At 52.6% G+C, this 13132-nt stretch overlaps 1 protein-coding gene across 1 annotated transcript in view; it reads left to right on the top strand.

Moving 5' to 3' along the window:
* Nucleotides 1–565: 565 nt before the first annotated feature.
* SPG11 (SPG11 vesicle trafficking associated, spatacsin) overlaps nt 566–13132 on the top strand; it is a 29110-nt gene continuing 16543 nt past the window's right edge. The window contains exons 1-16 of the mRNA XM_059481970.1: nt 566–768; nt 1837–2021; nt 2741–2968; nt 3466–3652; nt 4186–4323; nt 5004–5461; nt 5676–5821; nt 6426–6543; nt 6636–6791; nt 7252–7427; nt 7565–7741; nt 8477–8548; nt 9430–9557; nt 10125–10297; nt 11931–12138; nt 12578–12781. Of these exons, the coding sequence (XP_059337953.1) occupies nt 566–768; nt 1837–2021; nt 2741–2968; nt 3466–3652; nt 4186–4323; nt 5004–5461; nt 5676–5821; nt 6426–6543; nt 6636–6791; nt 7252–7427; nt 7565–7741; nt 8477–8548; nt 9430–9557; nt 10125–10297; nt 11931–12138; nt 12578–12781 (2957 nt within the window). The remainder of the gene's footprint in view (nt 769–1836; nt 2022–2740; nt 2969–3465; nt 3653–4185; nt 4324–5003; nt 5462–5675; nt 5822–6425; nt 6544–6635; nt 6792–7251; nt 7428–7564; nt 7742–8476; nt 8549–9429; nt 9558–10124; nt 10298–11930; nt 12139–12577; nt 12782–13132) is intronic.

The raw sequence follows: 13132 nt of genomic DNA, 5'->3' as shown, positions 1-13132 counted from the left end.
GGCGGGGAGGTACCGGGAACGACGCCCATGGGGGCGTGGCCTCGCGTCCGGGGTGGGGCCACAGGGAGCTCTCGGGACACGGAGAGACCCCGGGACAGCGAGTGGGGACACGGAGGGACCCCGGGACACGGAGAAGGGACCCAGAACACGGAGTGGGGACACAAAGGGACCATCCCGCGACACGGAGTGACCCCGGGATAGCTGCGGGACACAGAGTGGGGGCACAAAAGGACCCCTCGGGACACAGGGAGACAGCTCCGGGACATAGAGGGACCCCCGAGACAGCCGCTGCCGCAGAGTGGGGACAGAAATGCCATGGGGATCCATCTGCAACAGACATCAGAGAAAAGACACGGAGAATTCTACTTAAAGATAAAGAAAACTCCGCTGCAGTTGCCAGTCGGGGAAAACTACAGCTCCCAGCGCGCATTGCTGCGCCGCGATGCCTGCTGGGGGCTGTAGTCGGGCCCGGCGGTGCCCAGCTGACCGGAACGAGGGGCGGCCCCGCGGGGATGGCGGCGGCTCGGGCCGGGCGCGTCGGGCGGCGCTGAGGCCGGGCCGGAGGATGGCGGCGGCCGGGACCCCGGCGGAGCTGCGGGTGCTGCTGGTGCCCCGCTCGGAGCAGCCGCGGGGCGCGGCGCGGGTGCGGCTGAGCAGGGCCCGGCACGCCCTGGGCACCGTGCTGCTGGCCGGCGGCATCCGCCTGGAGTCACTGGGGGCCGGCGGGACCGGGCAGCGGGGCAGCGTGCTGCCGGGAGCCTGGGCTGAGTGAGTGCGGGCCGGGGCAGTGGGGCAGGGTCCTGCCGGGAGCCTGGGCTCAGTGAGAGCGGGCCGGAGCGGCGGGACCGCAACGGGAGCGCTCCCGGAGCCGCGGCGGGGCCGGGTGGTTTCTGTCTGTCCATCCTGCCGGGTCGTGTGTGTCTGTCTGGCCGGGTGGTGTCTGTCCGTCCGGCCGGGTGTGCTCGCGGCAGCTGATCCCAGAGCAAACAAGAAGGGTTTGTCTGTCTGTCTGTCTGTCTGTCGCGCCGTTGCTTCACGCCCCAGAGCCTCCCCCGCAGCCCGGGGCCAGCCCGGGTGACACTCGGCGGTCACATGGTGGCTTTAACACGTGGTGGCTTTAGCGCGTGGTGGCTCCAACATCTGCCTCGGCAGCCTCCGTGCCGAGCCAAAAGCACGCCTTAGTTCTGAGCATCTGCGGTGTCCGGCAGCAGCAGCCGGACGTCCTGTGTCACGCAGAATCCCCAGCTGTTTCGGCTGTAAGGGACATTAAATCCCACCCAGTGCCGCCCCGGCCGTGCCAGGGACACTGCCCCTGTCCCACGCTGCTGCCAGCCCCGGTGCCCAGCCTGGCCTGGGGCATTCCGGGGCTGGGCAGTGTGTCAGTGCTGTCGCAGGGCTCTGCTCTCTGGTTTGCCCTGCGCCGTGCTGAGCTGGTCGCTCTGTCCCCTCCCCATCACCGCGGAGCCGGTGTGACACACCTGGAGGGGTTCTCAGCCCAAAAACCAGGGGAAGGTCTGGAATGGACTGTGTGTTCTGCTCTCCCTTGTGCTGGTGCTCTCCTGAGGCAGAGCATCCCTGGTGTCCTGGCTGCAGTGGAGAATGCGGAGGGTGGAACCCCTTTATCCTGGAGAGGAGGAGGAGGAAGAGGAGCTGGGCTTCCTCAGGCTCTGCCCTGCCAGGGATGAAGCAGCTCAGTGCTGGGGGTCCAGGGTGGCAGCAGGGGTTTCAATGATGAAGTGAAGGTGGTGTCCCCAGTCAGTGCACACCCAGAATGGTCAGCCTGGGAAACGGGGACAGGGAATAAAGCCATAACCTCCCTGAATGTTTCCCCTTCAGCTTCCTGTGGGACAGCTCGGAAGATGATGGTTCCCAGTCCAACAAGACAAAGCTCCTGGCTCTTGCTCAAAGCCATGACCTGTTTGTCTATGAGTTCAACGTAGAAGATGGGAAACACAACCCCAATTCCCTGCACAGCTGTGAGGCAGAGACGCTGAAAAGGCTCCTTGAAGATAAAAACATCAGTGAGTAAATTGCAATGTGTGGCATGTGTGAAATACTGCAGCTCTGGTTCTGCTGCTCCTGGTGGGATGGAGCACCAGGGAATTTCAGGTACCTCCCCACTGCTCCAATGGGATCAGCAGGATTCACGGGCTTGAAAAATAATGGCGACATTTCTGTGTTCAAAGGTGACATTGTCAGAAGGAGTTAAACTCTTGTAGGGTCGTGTTTGAGTGATACGAAGTTAAAAATGAATTTTAATAAGATATATGCGACCCTGCTCTCTCAATTTTGAACTTTAATATTGGGACTAATGGGAAGAAAAGGGAGACAAGGCTCATCAATCACCCTGCAAAGACTAATTAAACATTTTACCATGTATTTTATGATTAGCAAACATAGTGTGCAGTTAGAGTGAGCCTTTGGAGTTTTACATGTTCCTAAACAGTCTCCCTTCCTAAAATATTTTATTTCCAAAGTTTGTAGCTTTTCTTCTCAGTGCTGAAATACTATTTTGTGTTGATTTTTTTAATGTTCTTCACAGCCACATAAAAAATTTTGGGAAATGGTTGTAGAATTAGTGCCCCTGGCACAGAAAGTGAGATTTAAAACCAACCACCTCAACTTCTGTTAGGATGGGAATTGGGGCAATGAATTTGAGCTGTCATTTTCTTGGGATTCCTTTACAAATCAAAAGTCTGTCTGGATGTAATCTGAAATTTAAATATCTTTAAATTTACAGGTCTGCCTTCAATTTCTTCTGTGAAGATTCTGTCTTTTGGAAACAGCAAGTGCAAACTTCTGCTCAACCGGTTTCTCCTTGTGCACCTGGCCTTTCCTGGGGAAGGCTCGCCCCCAGAGCCCTGTGGCTGCTTCCCCCTGGCCCTGCCTGCAGGAGCTGTGGGGAGGATTGCAGACTCCCACTTCTGCAGGGGGATCCTGTTCCTGTTGGACAGTGCTGGCTGGATTTGTATCCTTTGCAGGAGAGATCAGGGAAGATCATCTGGAAGAGCAAAGTTGCTTTTCTCTGCTGTCAGGGCTGAGCAGAAATTTCTTTACAGGCATTTAAGTGGTGCCTGCAGAGAAGGTTGTGCAGCCAAATCCTGGTAGAGAAGTGCCACAGCTGTGTGTGCAGGGTTCCCCACTGCATATCTGGATTTATGGCTTGGATTCATGGGTCTGTGTGTAACAGGCTGACTTCTGCTGTCACCTCGTGGCTGAATTAAAACAGAAATGATCTGCAGGCTCCCAGGGAGCCTGGTGTTGGGATGAGCAGGGGCTCAGGCCCGTCAGCTCCACCAGCTGCTGGCATTGACCTGTCCCTGCTCATCTCCCCTGGCACATTAGAGCACAGGGAAGCCAGCTTGCCTTCCCTGCTCCTGGAGCCCAAACTCAGCACCTTGCCCTGCTGTGTCACTGCTCTGTTGTTCCCTCCAGGCCTGGCCTTTTCCTTGATGCTGTTTGCAGACATATTTGACTGCTGTGATGGTGCCAGCCTGGGGAAGGTGGGTGTAGCCCTGGGGGCTGGGCAGGGGCCGGGCCCGGCCCCTGTGTCCCCCCTGGCTGCCCTGGCAGTGTCCCCTGACCTCAGCACGGCCGTGGTGACCAACAGCTGCCACCGGGCCCTGGCTGTGCAGCTCAACACCTACTTCAGGTACAGCTTGGGGCTCTGGGCTCCCTGAGCCTCCCAGCTCCTGATTTCTGGGCCTGTCCTCACCGGGGTGCTGGCAGCTTTTCACTCTGGCTTCTGTGCTAGAGCAGAAATTCCCTCTTTGTTTAAATATTGTCCTTGCATTGCTTGCTTTAATTTATTCTCTGTCACAAAGGATGCTGTGTCTATAACATCTCTTTATTTTAATCTGTCTGTTAACAAGCAGATAAATAGTCTTGCCCTTCATGTTGTTTCCAGGAAGATGAGGTGCTCTCAGTGCCAGGGGTATTTAGAAATACCGTAGGATGTGGAATTATCAAACTGTGCTGGTACAGCTGTACTGATTTAGCTTGATGAATTAGGGCCAGCTGGTAATTAAGAGGTAGAATCCACCTCACAGGAAAGAGCATCAGGTTTTGATGGCTCACCTGTTACCCTGAGAGAAAACTGCACCCAGAGCTGCTGGAGGAGTTAAACATGAAAAAAAACATCTCAAATCATGAGCAAGGTGAAATTTCATGTTTATTTCTTTACAGACACTTCCCTGAACATTTGTTCTGTAAGAGAGATCCTGAAAATCTGCCAGTGAAGCCTGCAGAGGGGCTGGATGAGGATGAGCTGGCCAGTTCTGAGCACAGCATGGAGCTCCTGCCGCTGCCCTTCCGCACAGACAGGTACGGGGGGAAGAGCTCCTGACACAGGCTGGCCTTTGCCTCCTTTGCATCACTGGGAATAAACTGCTGGGCTGTGTTTTCACTTGTAGTTGGGACAGGTAAAATCAGCCATTCTGCTGTAAATGTTTTGAATTTGGGGTGGACCAAGACAGCTTTAGGTGTGGCATTGGACAGCTTCCAAACAGGAATTGCTGCTTGGGGGTTACCTGTGAGTCTTAGAGCATTGCTACTAATAAAGCATGTCAGTTATAGCTTGGTGTATAGATGAGAAAGGTTCAGTTCCGGAGTTAATTCTGTTAGATGGTTGTTTAATTAATAACTATTTGTTATCAATTAAAATGTAGTAGAACATTTATATATAACTATCTATAACTATAATCTATATATAACTATCTATAACTGCCTGTTCTGCTATTTTTTACTTGGCATTTTCTGTGAGGAAAAGAAAACTTTTCATTAAAAATGCTGGACGTGGATGTTGTCAGCTGATCCAGCTGTGGTCACTCAGCTTGGCTGCAGGTGGTATTTAAATACAAATAAAGAGGCTGTGCTAAGGTTAAAATGCAGGATGCTGGATGGATTTTATGAGGTCTAAGTGCATTTTGTCTAACTGAGAAAGCTTTGCCTGCCTTGTTCCTGGGGTAATACCTGGTGTTAAGGTGACTCTGTCCCCTTGGCAGGTCCTGGAAGGCACACCTGTCCTCACTGTGGGACAGAGTCAGGAGGAGAAGAACACCAGGCTCTGCAAATTTGGTGAACGACCTGAATTTGCCTTGGTATCAGTTTTTGACCCATCTGGAAGATCACGATCCTGAAGTTTGCGAGGATCCAGAGAGGATGGTGGCCTTTGTCCCCCGGGCTGTCACTTGGGCAGCTTCCCCAGCCCTCCAAGGGCAGCCTGGGGGTGCAGGACAGCAGTGGGCACAAATCCCCGTGGGAGCAGCCCAGGGCATGGTGAAACTGGAGTGCAAGCTGGTGACTGGAGCCAAGGCAGTGTTCGTGGTGCAGGCACAGCACACGGGGCTGTCTGTGGCGCTCTGGGATTTTGAGTCCCAGCAGGTGACGTGTTCCCACTTTGGCAGGAGCAGTGCCTATGTGGAGTGCGGTGCAGAGCTGCCACTGTGCCTGCTGCTGGCAGGTGAGGGCCCATAAACTGTTCTGAGAGCTGCTTTGGGGGTTTTAGTGTTTTACCTGGCTGCTGGTGGGTGACTTCCATTGCATTCCTGCTTGGGGAAATCCAAAGGGAGCTGCTGCAGCCTTGCCTTGCTCTTCTGGAAGCAGCAGTGGGTAGAAATGCTGCTGCCAGAAAGGGGCTGCTCTGTCTTTAATAATGCCTTGGTCGTGTCCTCCAGAGCGTGGTCTGTCCCTGGTGCTGTTTGGGGTCACTCAGGAGGAGTTCCTGACCAGGCTGATGATGTTTGGCAGTGCTGGGGTTGTGGATTCCCTGTGCCACCTCAATGGCTGGGAGAGGTGCTCCATTCCCATCCATGCCCTCGAGGTGAGGAAAGCTGCCTGTCGTTTGCAAGCTGTCCTGCAAATAACAAATTCTGTATTTCAAACATTGAATGCTGTTTAGCAATGCCAGTGTGGGTTTAGACACAATTAAAAGCGTGCCTCAAACCTAGGGGCAAAAGAAAGTGGTTTAGTTATTGAATAAACAGCAAAACCCCAAGCAGATGAGTAACCCAAAGGAAGAAGTACAGCAGCAAAGTGAATGCACATTAATAAAATAAGAGAACAAAGCAGTGCTCAAAATTCCCTCTTAATTGGACTCAAAAGCAATTTTGCCAGCAGTTTTTGTCCCCTTGCAAAATGTTAAATATGAAAAGAAATCCTTGTATCTAGATTTCTGTGTTTATTGTGCTGTTCTTATAAAACAGCATCCTGATTCTCACAGTATTTACTTCATACTGCTGCAATAACATTTTGTGTGTGGAGATCCAGGGCAGGGCTGGAGCAGAGGCTCTGTGCAGGTCCCCTTGTTACTGCAGGCTGCACACAGAGTTTAAATCCCCTCTGGTTTCTGTGTCACTGAGGCTGGAGTAAGTGCATGGTGTATGGGTGTAAATCCATGCTTAATTGTTGTGTTTGTGTTTGTCCAGGCAGGTTTGGAGAATCGCCAGCTGGACACGGTGGACTTGTTTTTGAAAAGCAAAGAAAGTGTTTTCAGTCTGTCTGCAGCCTGCCCTGGGGCTGCTGCCTCGCAGTCCTACCTGAGAAGTGAGTGAGGAACCTCAGGGGTTCATTTCATCCCTCTGTCCATGGCTCAGTGCAGGATGCTGATGTGTGAGCTGTTTCTGGAACCATTGCAGGTCTGGAGGAGCTCAGGCCAGCTCTGAACTTGCTCTGCTCAGCAATCCAAGACAATGATATGGAGCCCCACAGCAAACCCTTCTCTGAGCAGCTCCTGAACCTCGCCCTGGCTTTCCTCACCAAGCAGCTGGAGGAAATCTTTGTGCACACAGAGGGTAAGAGCACTCCTGCTGGTCATACCTAGTCGTGTGTCATCATTTAAGTAAGTAAGAACTGCTAATTCTTTTAATTAAAAGCTTGAATTTGCTTGGGATTAACATAAAGATACTAGAATTAAGTGAGTGAAAGATGTTCATCCCTGTGTTTTAGATTGGACTTACCTAATGAATAATTGGTGGGATTAATAGAAAATTTCAGTTCTCCTTTACTGGTCCCTGGGCAGGAAAACCCCTCAGTGAGGGCAGGGAGCTCTGTGGGGCTGGGGCTGTGTCCTGACAGGGTGCTGAGAATGCTGGGCTGTCACTGCCTGCACAGGGGACAGAGTTATGTGCTCTTCCCTCTGAGGGGTGTCTGCTTATTAATCATAACCAGCACATTTGTTAATTCAGCATTGCTAAGCATTAAAATCCTGCCTGTTCATTCCCATTTAACTGAAATCTTGGATGCTTTTGGCAGAGCCTGATGAGTTCCTGCAGAAGGCTGCAGATATTTTAACTGATTACATCATTAAGCTGAGGAAGTTCCTGAGGAGATACCCTCACCCAGCAGTGACCCCAGGGCAGGGAGCTGAGCTGGATGAGGACCTGCCTGAGATAGAGGAGAGCCAAGAATGGGAAAAACTGACTCCAGAGGTAAAAACCAGCAACCCAGGTTTTGCTACTGTGATGAAGTTTATATAAGGAGATCATTTATGTGGAAATATCTTTAAGTACTGGGGAAGAAAATCAGCACAGGGATGATCTAGTTTGTTCCATGTTTTTCCCTTTAGGAAGTCATTGCTGAGGCCATCCTAAGCAACAAAATACCCGAGGCCCAGATCTTCTTCAGAAGGCAGAAACACCCTGCTGAGAGTCTGCAGGAGTTTCTGCAGACAGGCTTGAGCCTGGTCTATGACTGCCTGCTGAGGGGCAGCACCAGGGAGGCCTCAGAGCTGCTGAGGAACATGGTGAGAGGTGTTTGGGGTGCTCACTCTGCTTTGGGACTGTGCAGGGCGTGGGGAGCCTCAGGTTGATGCCCCAGAAACAGGGGGGATTGCAGTGGGAATGGCTGCTTTGGGGGAGCCTGGCTGGGGCTGTGTGCTGGCTGAGCAGCAGAGAAAGGGTGGCTCTGGAGAGGGGTGACAGGGTTTGGGGACAGCAGGGACATCCCTGGGATGGGGCCACAGGGTTTGGGGACAGCGGGGACATCCCTGGGATGGGGACACAGGGTTTGGGGACAGCAGGGACATCCCTGGGATGGGGACAGCAGGGACAGCCCTGGGTTTGGGGACAGCAGGGACATCCCAGGGATGGGGACAGCAGGGACATCCCAGGGATGGAGACACAGGGTTTGGGGACAGCAGGGACATCCCTGGGTTTGGGGACAGCGGGGACATCCCTGGGATGGGGACACAGGGTTTGGGGACAGCAGGGACATCCCAGGGATGGGGACACAGGGTTTGGGGACAGCAGGGACATCCCTGGGATGGGGACAGCAGGGACAGCCCTGGGTTTGGGGACAGCAGGGACATCCCTGGGATGGGGACAGCAGGGACATCCCTGCAGGAGCTGGGGCAGGGCTGGCACAAGCCTGCTGTCAGGGCTGTGTGCTTTGGGGGAAAGCTGCTGCGTTCATCACTGTGTGCTTGATGTGAGCAGTGCATTCGTGGGCCCCTGCTGCAGTGGGTGTCTCTCTGTGGCAGGGCTTGGACGTGGAGCAGGAGCTGCACAAGATCTGCTTGCACACACAGGACAGGCACGTCAGGGAGCTCCTGGTGAGTGCGGCGAGGGCTGCCTGGCTCCAGCCCTGCACCCTTGCCTGCCTTTGTGCTGAGGGAAGCTCTGGGAAATAGAAAATTATAGAAAATTTTCAAAGTTTCATGGAAGGCTCACGTGGTGTGCGTTTGTATGTAAACTTTGAGATAAGGAATGCTGGCTTAGAGATGTTATAGAACAGGACAGACATTGTTGAGAGAGAAACGGAACTAAAAACAAGTTTCAAAGGATAGTCTTATAAATAAGACTAGATGTTTTAGAGAAATGGAGCTATGAAAGATGTATTGCAGTAGGACTTACAAGGGGTAATTTTAGATTATTTACTTTAAGGTATTTACAGTATACTGCGGTAAAAGCTGATAGGCCAAGAAACGCTTCTAGTGTCATTAGGAAATAGTTGGCTTCTGATTGGGATAGCATGAATTATAACATCTGTATTGTCTCATCCTTCACATGAGACTGAAAATGGATTAAAAGTTATTGAACACCTCTCAGTTGCCCCATCTCTGGGTCAGAAAAAAGCTTAATCTGACAGTAAACCCTGACTGCTGTGACCTTCAGAGCAGAGACAGCCAGGGCTTGTACCTGCACCCTCCTGATGGCATTCCTGCAGCATCCCTGTCCCTTTGCACCTGCAGTTCAACCACAGAGCTGGTACAGTGTCATTCATTGCTCTGGTCTGCTGCTCTCACACCGTCTGAGTCCTCTTGTCATTTAAGTGCATTGCCCTCTGCTTCCAGAATTATCTCCCTACAGTTGGTTAATTGTTTGCACTTGCAGGATCATTTACAACTTGAATAGATTAAAGATAGATAAAGACTGGGGGGAATTGGAGGTAATATTTTAACAGGTGGAGGTAACGCTTTAATTTGAATTAAAGGTGAAAGTCTTACAAGAAGAAAATTACTTTTCTGAAAAAGAGAAGAAAATTATTGACTTTGTGCATCAGGTTGAAAGCTTCTACTCAGAATCCTTCCAGGAAAACAAAGAGACTCAGTCTCTTTCCAGGTAATGTGGTTTATTAATTTTAATTATTAATCAATAGTATTAACGCGGTTTAAAATGTGCTGGATTCTACATTCGGAGAGATTTACTGCACTAACAAATACAGTCTTTGATTAATTTCACACTGGTGTTCACTTGCAGAAATCAGAGTCAGTGTGCGGACTGAGTCATTTTCTCGTTTCTGTGGCAGTTGCTGTCATGTTCTCTCGTGACACACTGCTGTGTGAGTCGTGACAAACCATTGTGGGGGTGACAGCTCTCCTGCTTCAAAGGAAGCATTTTTAATAATAATATTAGAATTACCACTCAATTATTCACGTTCAGGTGTTTGCTCTGGTTTTGATCTATGATGTCTTTAATACAGCAGGCCAAATAACCTAGAAAATAATGTTACAGCTAAGTGATGGTAAAACTGTTATGATACCGATAATTTGTTGGAAAAACAGGCAGTTCTTTCTGAAGCCTTGAGCTCAGCTCAGTCCCTGTGGCACGCTGTGCTGGGGGCTTTGCTGAGCCCTCCCAGGTGCTGTTGGCTGTGCCGAGCCCCCTGAGCCCAGGCCGGTGTTGCAGGTGCAGCAGCTGGAGGAGGCAGCAGGAGCTGGCTGGGCCCCGGGCAGTGCTGGGCTCCCAGCTGGGCTGGGGCAGCCCCGGGGCCCCCCGGCTCACCCTGAGCTTCAGCTGGGCCCTCTGCTGGGAGCCCCTGCTGCAGGACATGGTGCTGCTGCCCTGGAGAGCACAGCAAGGCAAGTGCTGGGCCACGGGGAGCACTGGCACCGGGGCACGGCCACTGTGTGTGTCACTCACAGGGGGTGCCAGGGGGGCTCACCCTGTTCCATCCTGATGGGGCTCACCCTGTTCCATCCTGATGGGGTTTCACCCTGTTCCATCCTGGTGGGGCTCACCCTGTTCCATCCTGGTGGGGTCTCCCCCTGTTCCACCCCTATGGGGCTCACCCTGTTCCATCCTGATGGGGTTTCACCCTGTTCCATCCTGGTGGGACTCACTCTGTTCCACCCTGGTGGGGCTCACCCTGTTCCATCCTGATGGGGCTCACCCTGTTCCATCCTGATGGGGTTTCACCCTGTTCCATCCTGGTGGGGCTCACCCTGTTCCACCCTGGTGGGGCTCACCCTGTTCCATCCTGATGGGGCTCACCCTGTTCCATCCTGATGGGGTTTCACCCTGTTCCACCCTGCTGGGGCTCACCCTGTTCCATCCTGGTGGGGTTTCACCCTGTTCCATCCTGGTGGGGTTTCACCCTGTTCCATCCTGGTGGGGTTTCACCCTGTTCCACCCTGGTGGGGTTCACCCTGTTCCATCCTGATGGGGTTTCACCCTGTTCCATCCTGGTGTGGCTCACCCTGTTCCACCCTGATGGGGTTTCACCCTGTTCCATCCTGATGGGGTTTCACCCTGTTGCATCCTGATGGGGTTTCACCCTGTTCCACCCTGCTGGGGCTCACCCTGTTCCATCCTGATGGGGCTCACCCTGTTCCATCCTGGTGGGGTTTCACCCTGTTCCATCCTGGTGGGGCTCACCCTGTTCCATCCTGGTGGGGTTTCACCCTGTTCCATCCTGGTGGGGTTTCACCCTGTTCCATCCTGATGGGGCTCACCCTGTTCCATCCTGGTGGGGTTTCACCCTGTTCCATCCTGGTGGGGCTCACCCTGTTCCATCCTGGTGGGGTTTCACCCTGTTCCATCCTGGTGGGGTTTCACCCTGTTCCATCCTGGTGGGGTTTCACCCTGTTCCACCCTGGTGGGGTTCACCCTGTTCCATCCTGATGGGGTTTCACCCTGTTCCATCCTGGTGGGGTTTCACCCTGTTCCATCCTGGCTCTGGGCTCCTCCTGTGGAGAGGGGTTTGGAGTCAGCTGGAAGGGACTTGCCAGGTGTGAATGCCACCCTCTGCCACCCTCTGCCACATCCTGTCCCACTCCCTGCCCTGGGGAACTGCGTCCAGCTCTGCCAACGTGAGGCTCCAAAACCTGGAACACCACCCTTGATCCCATGGCTACTGTTCATTGAAAATAGATACCTGGAGGGGCAGGACACAGGGAATGGCTCCCAGTGCCAGAGGGCAGGGATAGATGGGATATTGGGAATTGGGAATTTTTCCCTGGGAGGGTGGGCAGGCCCTGGCACAAGTGCCCAGAGCAGCTGGGATGGGGTTTGGATCCCTGGCAGTGCCCAAGGCCAGCTTGGATGGGGTTTGGAGCCACCTGGGACAGTGGGAGGTGTCCCTGCCCATGGCACTGGATGCTCTTTAAGTTCCCAGCCCAAACCATTGCACAGTTCTGTGTAAGAAAACACCAGCATTTCCCTCAGAAGTGTTTGTGTGTGCTGGTTCCATCCATTTGCCTTTTGCAAACACAGAGCTCAAGAGCTGCAGTGCTGAGGCGCTCTGGATGCACGCGACAGCCCAGCATGACTGGCTGAGGATTTGTTCCTGGATTGAGGAGTCAGAGCCCAGCCAGGCTCCGTGTGGCAGCGCTGCCTGGCCCCCCCTGAGCCCTGGCATCGTGGACAGGAGCACTCTGTGCAGCCCCTACATGAGACAGGACATCCTCAACAAGCTGGCCAGGTAGGACCCCCAAGGCTTCACACTCTCTCTCCTTCCTGTGTGAAACCAAAATCAGAGATAAAATCCTTGATAAATATTAGCTTTTATACTGCTCTTTTTGGAAGCAGCATGAATCCATTGATAAATGTGATTTTAGTCTCCTGCTTTCAGTTATCTGCCAACAGTAAAAGCCAGGAGCACTCCTCCCTCAGCCCTTGGATGTGTCAGGGGTTATATTCCTGCTGCCCACTTTAATGCCAGGGAGAAATGCTGAGCATTTCCCTGCTCTGGGCAGTGCCCTGCAGTAGCCACAGTGTTGTGGGGTGCAGGCAGGTGGATTTTGGCACTCTGTGTTTGCCTCTGCAGGAAATTAATCCCTGCTCTAATTCTGAGCTGGAAACACCCATCAGGACTTGTCAAAGAGAGCTGTGTGATCAGTGTCTGTGCTTTTTCCTGACAGAAAGGGAATTTTTGTCCCTTCTGAGCTGGAAGATTTCGAGCTGCTGCTCCAGAGGCTGTCGTGCCTGGGGGGAGTCCTGCAGAATCCTCACCCTGTTCCAAAGTACAGCTCTGCCAGTGGCCTGGACTTCCATGCTCAGTTTGTCCTGCACTGCCTGGAGCACAGCCTGCAGTACCTGCTCTACACTTACCTGGACTATTACAGGTAGGAATGCTTCCCATCCCTCAAACCCAACAAGGGATCCCAGATTTAAAGAAGGAAACACAATTTGAACAGTTGGTGGGGAGAGTTTTCCTCAGCCCTGGCAGTGTCATTCCCCAGAAACTCTGGGGCAATATGTGAGATTTTAAGCTGTATTTTGAAGCTTTATTCAGATTGTCTTAATATTAATTTGTGTGTCAGTCATGAAAGGAAACAATTCCATCTGTAATTAGTATAATGCTGTAAGCAGTACAATCCTAAATGAGCCAAGTTAAGTTACTCTTCAGAAACTCAGAATTTACAGAATTCAGAAACTCTCTTGAGCACAAGTGTGAGCTGACTCCTGATATGTTC

Source organism: Ammospiza nelsoni, chromosome 14, assembly GCF_027579445.1.
Source record: "Ammospiza nelsoni isolate bAmmNel1 chromosome 14, bAmmNel1.pri, whole genome shotgun sequence".
NCBI classification, from domain to species: Eukaryota; Metazoa; Chordata; class Aves; order Passeriformes; family Passerellidae; genus Ammospiza; species Ammospiza nelsoni.
This window is presented reverse-complemented; position numbering and strand designations above follow the sequence as displayed.